General features: G+C 38.7%; 1 protein-coding gene across 2 annotated transcripts in view; it reads left to right on the forward strand.

Moving 5' to 3' along the window:
* Window positions 1–980: 980 nt before the first annotated feature.
* npy1r (neuropeptide Y receptor Y1) overlaps window positions 981–10,388 on the forward strand; it is an 18,709-nt gene continuing 9,301 nt past the window's right edge. The window contains exons 1-3 of one of the 2 annotated variants that reach the window (XM_083532985.1): window positions 981–2,453; window positions 3,527–3,638; window positions 9,654–10,388. The exon at window positions 9,654–10,388 is cut by the window's right edge and continues 77 nt beyond it. In XM_083532985.1, the coding sequence (XP_083389111.1) occupies window positions 9,749–10,388 (640 nt within the window). In that variant the 5' untranslated portion in view covers window positions 981–2,453; window positions 3,527–3,638; window positions 9,654–9,748. The remainder of the gene's footprint in view (window positions 2,454–3,526; window positions 3,639–9,653) is intronic. The other variant, XM_083532984.1, reaches the window with a different exon arrangement.

Raw genomic sequence — 10,388 nt, forward strand, 5'->3', positions numbered from 1 at the left:
CTTTATTAGGAACACTGGTACACTCATTCATATAATTATCAAATCATATGACAGCAGCACAGTGCATGAAATTAGGTTGAGAGCTTTGAGTGTTTTGGAAAACAGTTTCTTACAAATGGGAGTCTTTAGAGATAGAAAGGCGCACAGAATGGTGTAAAAAACAAAAAACAGTTAAGTGGGTAGCAGTTCTGAGGCTGTTTATAGGATAGGTCAGAGGAGAAGGCTCATACTGAATCATGCTGACATTAGAAATATATTAAACCTCAAGACAAATGAGTTACATCAGCAAAAGACCACACCAGGTTCTGCTTGTATCAGCCAGGAACAGGTCTCTGAGGCATGAAAAGAGAAGGTTTTAGCAAAACTGTACTTTAAAGACAAGAAACAGCTTCAACAAAATGATTCTATTCTGTTGGGTTTATGCATGTACTATGATAGTGATAGACTCACTTGAATGTTGACCTATAGCCTGGATTTATCCTATGTACCCAGTGACAAGCAGATAGCAGCAGATACAGGATTTCAGCACTCTTCTATCTGATTAACCACCAAAGTGATTTAGAAATGATACCAGTTGTCCCATGTCATATGGTCCTCTTTTCCACAGTGGAAAGTGTAGCTAACAAATTGTGCATTTCAACAGTCAATTGTAGATCGACGCCTTTCAAGGTCTACGCTAAGAGTGTAGATGATAGGTAGGTGTTTTGTACTTTGATATGAATGTTGATTTATTCCTGTTTCCTTTGCTCTCACACTCTCACACCCTGTTTTCATGACTTGCACATTCCCTCACACTACACCACAGTCTATCCTGCATCACTGGATACAGAACATGTACCAAATGTTGATATTTACTAGGGACAGTAAGGTTCACCAGACATAAAAGTAAACAGTGTGTTTTTTTTTTATTATTATTAATTCAATGCCACAAGAACAGGTATTACATCATCGTATTAACATTAGCTGCCAGAGGGAAAAAGAGGAAAATGAAAAAGAACGGAAAAGTTAATGATGGGATGCATTTTTCAGCACCAAGACATGTCACATAGAATAAAGATTAACATGGCAGAAGTAGAGCTGTATCTTCCTGGAGACAGAACAGGAAAATAAATTTTGGTTTTATTTCATCTAAGTTCCTTTTTCTTTTTTTTTGCACTACAAAGGCCTGTTTGTTTTGCTTGTCAGGTATTAAAAGTCAGAAGGCACTTAAGTAATTACATGATTTGCTGTCTGTCTGAACCAAAAAAATAAAAAACATATTGAATTGCATAACATCATATTTTTTCCATTGCATCATATTGCATTAAATCAAATTGTGTTGAATCAAATTGGAATTGGATTGCATTTCACTAGGGGTGAATCGGATTGTATCCGTAGCTGCCTCATATGCACTGTTGGCTATGCATTGAGTAAAGAATCGCATTGGACTCATTTATGGAGATGCACATCGCTAATATGAACATGAATCCATTCTTACATCTTCCTGTGCAGTGTTTACTGTGCTGCTGACAGTAAATGCATCTATTACAATCATAACAGTTGGCAAGATTCTTTTCATTGAATGCAGCACTTTTTCACTTCATATATACCTTTTTTTTAATTGTGACCCAGTAGTTCTATTTTTCCATTCATCCACAGCACTTGTTTTCAAATTGCCACTTACTTATCTGGATATCATGTTGCATGCATTTGAAATTGACTGTACTTCTACAAGAGGGTCAGATCATTCTGATGTCTTTTCCATTCACATCATGTTTGTGCAAACAATGCTCATATGTCATTAAAACCTTCTTGTAGGTCATTTGTGGTCTACATATGGGCTGAGCTTGGTCTTTAAGCTCCCCAACAGTTCCCCATAACACCAAGAATTCTTTTCCGTACATCCATTTGTCCGTGTAAGCACTTGGGTCACACATCTTATGTCTTGCATTCACAGAGCCCCCCTTGAGAGTTTAGGTTACCTCTAAGCCACGACTCATCAGCTTTGACCTCATCTGTCCTGTGTGAGACGCACAGGGGCGCATGAAAACATGCACGCGGATACGCATGCATGCGCTAAAACACGCTCAAACTCACAGGGACAAGCGCGCGCACACAGACGCACACACACACACACACACACACACACACACACACACACACACACACACACACACACACACACACACACACACACACACAGAAGGAGAAGAAGCGACATACAGAGACATGACAATGGGAGCACTGAAGAGCCTTTGAGGATGATGCTCAAGCGTGATGCCTCCCTGAACCCGCGCGCGCGTAATTCACTGTGCGTGTGTGCGCGCGCGCGTGTGTGTGTGTCACCCTGACCGTGTGTGTGTGTGTGTGTGTGTGTGTCACCCTGACCGTGTGTGTGGGTTGAGTTAGCCTTATAGAAAGTCTTGTCACCACTGTGTATGATCTCAGACAGCAGCGGCTGCACACCAGCTCAGGTGAGTCCACAAATCTTTTTTTTCCCCTGAAAATGACATTGACAGTCTTGTTTTCTTCTTCTACCGATTAAGACCTAAAGTCTGAAGGCTGAAATGCTGAGCGCGCCAATTCAGATTACTCCAAATCGAATTGGATTCGCCGCCGCGCGCGCTCCATTGTATTCGGAAGGAGTCTTCAAGCGAAGTGTTTGGAACTTGGAGTTGTAAAAAAGATGTTTATGGAAAGACCCTGGATAGGTTTAAGGACTCGGTGTTCTCATGAAGACGTGTGCACCGGGTGTACTTTGACCTGTTTTTGAACGCGTAAAAAAAAAGGCGCACCTGTGATATGGATAAGCGGATTTTTTTTCTCTATGCAGTCATGCATCAAGTGCTGCTCTTCCTAACGCGTCTTGTTCTCGCCGAGACTGTCGATTCTGCGTCAGTGTGACTGGGACTAAATAAAATATCAACTAAGGTGTTCATGCTTAAAATCTAATATCTATCATTAGCACATAAATTAAATGAAGAAACCAGATGAGCAATGCATGACTTGAAAAAATAATTGCAGCTGGATTTGTACAATATATTAAATCGAGGACAGTTAAATACTTATGCAACCACCAAAATGTACTGCAACCTCAAATGTTTGGAAAAAGAAAATCAATGATTGTGAATTCCAGGTTCTAATATGCTGAAAGGCTGTTGCATTTTTAAATTTTTTTGCCAATACGTGCTTAGCTTATTCTCTAAAGGCAATTTAGGGAATGAGGCATGTCTTCTCTGGCTTATCTGGTATGCTTCCTGGATTTCATATACTGCAGATATGAGAGTGTTTTTTACACACAACAGAATTTTTATAGTTTGGTGCATAAAATAATATTCAACCATGATGAGCAGAAAAGCATCTCAGGGCACACATCGTGCTAGTCGAATAGAATGGATCTGAAGCTGCAAGGAGAACGGGTGTTGTGCTGTACATGCCTTCAGAGGTGCAAAAATACGGTATGCACTACATGCATTGCCTCGGGGTGCATATAAAGGAGGCATTGCATGTAGTGTATTTATTCTTGTATTTTCCCATCTTTCTTCAGGAGGGGGAGGTGAGCACCAACCATGAACTTGCATACCCCTGAGCAAACCCCTGACTTCAGTTGCACCCCCGTCTGCATTGGGGATCATCATTCTGAACTTTTCACCTTCCAGGTCCTGTTGCTCATGCTGGTATTAAGTGCAGTGGATATTGTGCAGCTGAAGCTACGACTTTAGGATATTTATGACTGTTATGACAAAATGAAATATGGGTTTAGTTGTTTACTGGCCCATTAGGACCTGTGCTTATTATGGCTTATAAACGTATTGTTGGTTGTTGAAAATATCAAAGTTCACTTTGTGTCAATGTGTCAGGAGAGGAATGGTGATAGGTTTTTTGAGCTTGTGAAAATTTGAATTGAATGTGTGGACAGAGAGAGAGAGTGAGAGAGAAAAGAGAACACATATGACGGTACATCACTAGGCTTGAATATTGCTTTAAGCTGGCCTCTCTAAGACATATAATGTAATGGACACACAAACCACACTCACACACACATTTGAAGCAGAGTGTGATTACAGATAAGCCAGGAAAAATCCGTGGCTTCTAAGAGCACAGTGCACTCACAGCCAAAAGTGAAGCTTTGAGCAAGACCTACTGTATTTGCACTAGCATCAGATCTCTGCAGCTCCTCCGTTCCAGTTCGCCACAGACAATCTTTTTCCTTAATCATTTTCTCCTTCTCTCTGCTTTTCTCTCTTCTTGACGCCATTCATTATCCCACTTTTGCCCTTTTCAGCCTTCTTTCCTTGCACGTCTTCCTCTCTAATCAGTGACTCAGAGGTTCCTGGTGTGATTTTTTCCCCCAGTATTTTCTTTTCTGGTTCTGTTCTTTCAGATCTGCCACATCACATTGTTTTATCATCCTTGTTTGCCTGATAGAGATCTGGCATTGTGCAGCCACAAACTAATAATATTTTCAAAAAGTACTATGTGCAAACGTTTGGACAGCCTATTAAGTCAATACTCAGTAAAAAAAAAAAAACCTTTGATAGCTATCACAGCTTGTACTTGTCACAGCTTGTGCTTTTTGTGGCCATCTAGGAGTCAAATTTTATTTAGTTATTTCTAGTTCTTGGATGTTCTTGGGTCATCTTGCAGCCGTGCAACATAATTAAGATCTACCTGTAGATTTCCAGAAATGTCTGAAGACTGAAAGCCATTTTAAAAAGGTTAGTGTGTATTCACTGGAGTAGTTTCTTGTGGATTTTGAATTATTACATTAAGATCATTCTAGAAGCCAGTCTATTTTTGCATTTTGGTTCTTGACTAATACATTTGTGCCCATAATATGTAGCTTATTATAGGAATTTATTGTTACACCTGTGCAGGATATTTCTGTGTCACTGGCTGCCATGAAACCTAAAATCATAACAGATGCACCACATGCTTAACATTTGTGACGTGGATCTTTGCATCAAATGCTGCACCTTTTTTTCTCCAAACATACTTTTGTTGATTGTGGCCGAAGAGATTTAATTTCCATCAGTCCACAGCACTTGATTACAAAATGCCTCGTACTTATCCTGATATTATGTTGCATACACCCAAAATTTACTTTTGCAATGGGGTCAAATCATTCTAATGACTCTTCCATGCAGATCGTGTTTGTGCAAACAATGGTCATATATCGTGTTTGTATTTGAGTGGTTCTGTTTAGCTTTTCTGCCAAATATGTGCAGTTCTTTGTGCAGCTATTGATTACAAGATGCCACTGGTTTATATACTGTAGATGTAAATTTGCTATATGATATACAGTACATGCAGGCCTTTCATGAAAGCTTTCTTATTTTTGAAATCTTGCCTTAACTTCAGCAGTTCCCCTTAACCACCATTCTTGTAATCCCAGGCAGTGAAAATGCTTTGTCCTTTTTTATAGCCTGCCTTTGCATTTTAGTTATCAATTAGATTCATTTTCAGATCTGTTTCCACGCACTCATGGTTGTTAAGTGTTAGGTTACGAGTCAGAGAATTTATTATGCTATAGAATTGTCACCAGCCAATTGCCAATTGCTAACGATAATTATTGGTCTGAGTAGCAAAGCCTAACAAGTCAATTATGGCCTAACAAGTAAATTAGGTTCTGAGACATCATAACAGGAAGGATGTCTAATCTTTTACAGATGCCCTAATTACTAATTTTTCCTTTTCCTTTTTTTTTCTTATGTCCTTAAAATATAAATAACTGCACATTAACATTTAACATTGTATAATTACTATTATTATTATTATTATATATTTTTTATTATTATTATTATTATTATTATTATTTATTTTTATTATTTTTATTATTATTATTATTATTTTAAACCTGTGCTTATTTTAGCCAGCTTTTAAATGTAACATAAAATAGAATGCAATTATATTATGTTATGTTATATTATATTTATTATATTATATTTAAGTTTTGCCTGAATGATCTGAGGCAGTATTCCCCGATTGCTTTTAGGTGTCAAATGTAATCAGACAGGTTGCAGTTGGAGATGCTTATAATGTTAACAGCCCTGCTGTGAACCACTAGCTTTGCTGGAGGCCAGCTCCATGATGATTTATAATGAGAGAGAGAGGGAGCTTAGGAGAAGAAGGATGTAGCAGGTCACATTACTGAAATTTCCTTTGCTTGTAAGACAGTAGCGAACTATTTTTGCGCCTGTGTGTTATTCTGGGAGATGGGTCCTGCCTTTATTTACTCCACTTCTGTTGTATTCATTAAAAATTCTGACTCGGAGGCTGGAAGATGAACGGTTTTGATCATTTTAATGTAAATGAAACAAAACCTAGTCTTCAAAAGAAAAATGATGCATGCATGAGAAAATGGGAACAAAGTTGGTGCTGCGTTCATGCCTTCCTAATAATTCAAAAAATATGCCCACCTCCGTATTCAGCGTGATAATGTGACTCATGCAGTATCTAGCAAAGTTATTTATGAACATCAAACAGTGAAGCACGTGACACGCAATATAAGCCACAAAGTAGGTCGTATGTCATCTTCATAGCTAATAAAATTCAGCAAATATTGGCACGAATGTTTTCTATTACTAATAAAGCCTGCAGTGCTGCTTCTCTCATTCCTACTCTGTGTGTGTGTGTCTGTGTGACTCTGTGTGTGTGTGTGTGTGTGTGTGTGTGTGTGTGTGTGTGTGTGTGTGTGTGTGTGTGTGTGTGTGTGTGTCTCACACGCCTGCACCTACACAAACACAGATGATTGCTCTATGATTGGCACCAACATCAGGGCGATGATTCAGGACGAGGCTGTTCAAGTTTATCATTGAAAGTCAAAAAAAAATTTAATGATTCCAGTTGTTATGTTCAAAACTCATTCTAACATAACATTTAACGTACTTTGCCTGAGAGAGCTTTAAATTAGCTTAATAGCTGGCTGCCGTTAAGGTCACTTTGTAGAACACTACTGTCTAGGGAGCGGCCTTAGAAGAGAATGTGAACTGGTTGCCTTTTTAGACCATGCTAATGGCAGGCTTGTAGACAGGAAAATTGTCCTGACAGTTTCACTGTCTCCTGACTGAATCTTTGCGAAATGCATGAACTTGTGTGAAAAAGGTACAGAGCTAAAAGAGATGTCACCATTCATTTTGTTGTCTTGATAACGGGATACTCTGACTTAATTAACTTACTTATTAGGTAAATGTGTAATGCAATAATAGCTTATAATTACCTGTGGCCCACACTATAACTGCTGTTCCCGGATTTGCCACTCCCAACAACAAGGGTGGGAGCTCCTACAGTAACTAATTAACTAAATCATATTAAAAGCAGTTGCAAAAGGACGGATATATGTCTGTCATATATATCAAAACTGTGCATATTTTACAAAATATTCAGGCTAAAAAAAGAGCAAATCTGTTCCCAGCTAAATAAAACTCAAGAAACCAAAAAGACATAACATTTACAAACATAATAATTGTGGAATAAGGGCTTATAAGAAAGCTTATTTGGGTTTAAGAAAATAATCCCTCCTCTAGACAGCAGTTTATGAGAATTTATGTATAAAATCACTAAAATACATATACAATAGATCTCACCTAAGAAGTGCATTCAAGATACTAGTAGTTATACAAGTAACAGTATTCAAAAATAAAATGTTGGCATTAGAGACATGCTTCTGTGTTACATAATATTGCACTCTTCTATCATATTTACACTGGTCTCAGAAGAGAAATATAAATAGGACCCATTGTGCAATCAATCCTACTGACATTGGATCAATTTGAAGCTTCGGCACTATATAATACACACAGCCAGAATATTGCACTTTTCCCAACAGAGAATCAATTGTTTAGACAGGGTATTTAAATACTCATATACTGTATGTATAACAGAGAAGATCACTTTCATCAAGTTTGCTTTGTAGAAATCAAGAGTTATAGTCTGATTTATATGAAGTTTGTATTCTAGCGTACCAGTGTAGATTTCTTCATTTTTAGAGACTCAAACCACTTTCGTACTTCGCTCTGGACAAGTGCGCCTGGCTAAATGCCGCAAATGTAAATGTAAGAATAGCTTTAAAAAAATGGGGGAAATTAAAAAAAGTGAAAAAAGGAACCAAGTTAAAGGAACAGGTTTGCTAGAAGAAAAATCTTTTTTCTTTCTTTTTCTTTCTTTTGTTTTTAGCAGTGGTTGCTCTGCAATTGTTTGAGCTAAATGCAATTCAATGGCCCAGAATCAACCTACTGAAAAAAATTACCCACTTAATTGTTTTTCCCATTTTATGCTTAAAAAAAAGTACAAGATGCTTTCTTTAATCTTAGCAGCTGTGAAATCAGGACCTGATTGCTGGCTAAAAAATGAGCTGGATTGTGGAAATTTCACAGTAATGCAGAATTGAAATGAAATCCTATAGAGTATATTTTCAATATAAGCATTTTCATAGTCAGTTGTTTGTTCTCAATATGACCAGCTGTTGTTTCCCTTGTTGATATGCAACAGGACAACAGCAAAACCACTTCTATGGTGAAATAGAAAAGTGTTCTCAGTACCACCAACCTAAAAGGGCACAATTGGTCATCCTACCTGAATGCAAGGGATGGCATACTTCCTGTCCGATCAATCACAGTGGAATTACACAATTACGGACATCTGTGGATTAATGACTGCTGAAGTGGGTGGATTCGCTTACTTCACCTGTCTCAGAGGAAGCATGTGATAGATGGTGCACTCAAGTTTGATGGCTATCATATGACAGGGACAGTTAACTTGTAGGTAAGATTAGCAGAGTGTACAATTGAGAAGAATGTTTAGCCATTTTTGGGCAACACAATTGTAGGTTGCATCTCTGGTTTGGTTAAATATTGGTTGCATCCCTGACGTTAAATATATATTTGTCTAATGTTAGCTAAGTAGAATACATTTGATACAGGTTATTCTCTCAACTTTATTACAACCTTTTGGAAAGCACTGCATTTCCTACCTAGATGGCTGCACAGGAGATAAACCAGAAAACCCAGGATGCAAAACAGGTGTGGTGGATAATTACAACAAAATAAAATGATACGACCAGCATAAAAACTGGTATTTTCTAAATATAATAATAAACGTGAATCCACTGTGTTGTTTTTTGTTCATTTTGCTAGCTTGGGGGTTCAATTTAGCGGTAATATATTATGTGTTGGCGGCCGGAGCCCCTTTAGGAAGGTAGTGAATGGAGGTAAGACATGTGACCGAGACATCATGACATGCATCAAGAGTGAGTCATAGACAGATGTGGCAGAGAGAATCTGGTAAATTTCCAAAATAAAACATAATTTAGAATCAGTTAATAAATAAAACAGAAATAATGTAAGTTATGTATTCCTTCTGTGCGGCCCGGTAGCAATTGACCCACGGACTGGTGCCGGACCGTGGCCTGGGGGTTGGGGATCACTGCTTTAGAGTTTGCTGGTTCCTAAAGTCACATTATAACTAATTAATAACAAATCACTTTAATAACTGATGTAGATGATGGAGGAAAATGCAGTTTGAAGGTTTTAATTACAATGTTAAAGTATTTGTGTTTTATTCAGTAATTAATAATGTTAGATTTTCTTCAGACCCAGCAAAATGAATTGTAGAATACTTAAAATGGCAAGTTTTCAATGTTTTATTCATACTAGTTCTTTGCATTTTTTTTACAGTGCCTACTGCAACATCTTGAAAGTTCATAGCCATGAGCTTGACAAGGACCTTCAACTAAAGTAGTCCTCCGATTAACGTGAAAACAGAAGAGACAATGCCAGAACCTGATCTTCTCCCTCCTGTCCCTCCTCTTGCCATCCTAAACTGCTCCTCCTTTAACTGTTCTCTTGCCAACCTCTCAGCATTTCATGGTGATGAGTGCTATGCCGATCAGCCCCTATTTGTGGCCCTTGCCGTGGCCTACAGTGCTGTAGCTTTTCTGGGAGTGACTGGTAATTTAGCATTAATTGTTTTGATTTGGCGCCAACGCGAACTCTCCAACGCTACTAGTGTGCTTATTGCCAACCTGTCAGCATCGGACTTGCTGATGGCACTTGTTTGCCTGCCATTTACATTTGTCTATACATTCATGGACCACTGGGCATTTGGCAGTGCCATGTGCAAGATCAACAGCCTAGCACAGTGCACCTCAGTCTCGGTCTCTATTTTCTCTCTTGTTCTGATTGCCGTTGAGCGCCACCAGCTGATTGTGCGTCCACGAGGCTGGAGACCCAGTGCATTCCAGGCCTGCCTGGGTGTTGCTATTAGCTGGGGTTTGGCCTTGCTCACCGCCATGCCTTTTCTACTGTTCTCCGTAACCACTGATGCACCCCTGCAGCAGCTGCCCGCCATCTTGCGTGAACACTACAGAGGCAAGGTGGTGTGTATGGAGCAGTGGCCCTCACGTCAGTTCA

Source organism: Silurus aristotelis (assembly GCF_946808225.1).
Source record: "Silurus aristotelis genome assembly, chromosome: 27".
Lineage (NCBI taxonomy): Eukaryota > Metazoa > Chordata > Actinopteri > Siluriformes > Siluridae > Silurus > Silurus aristotelis.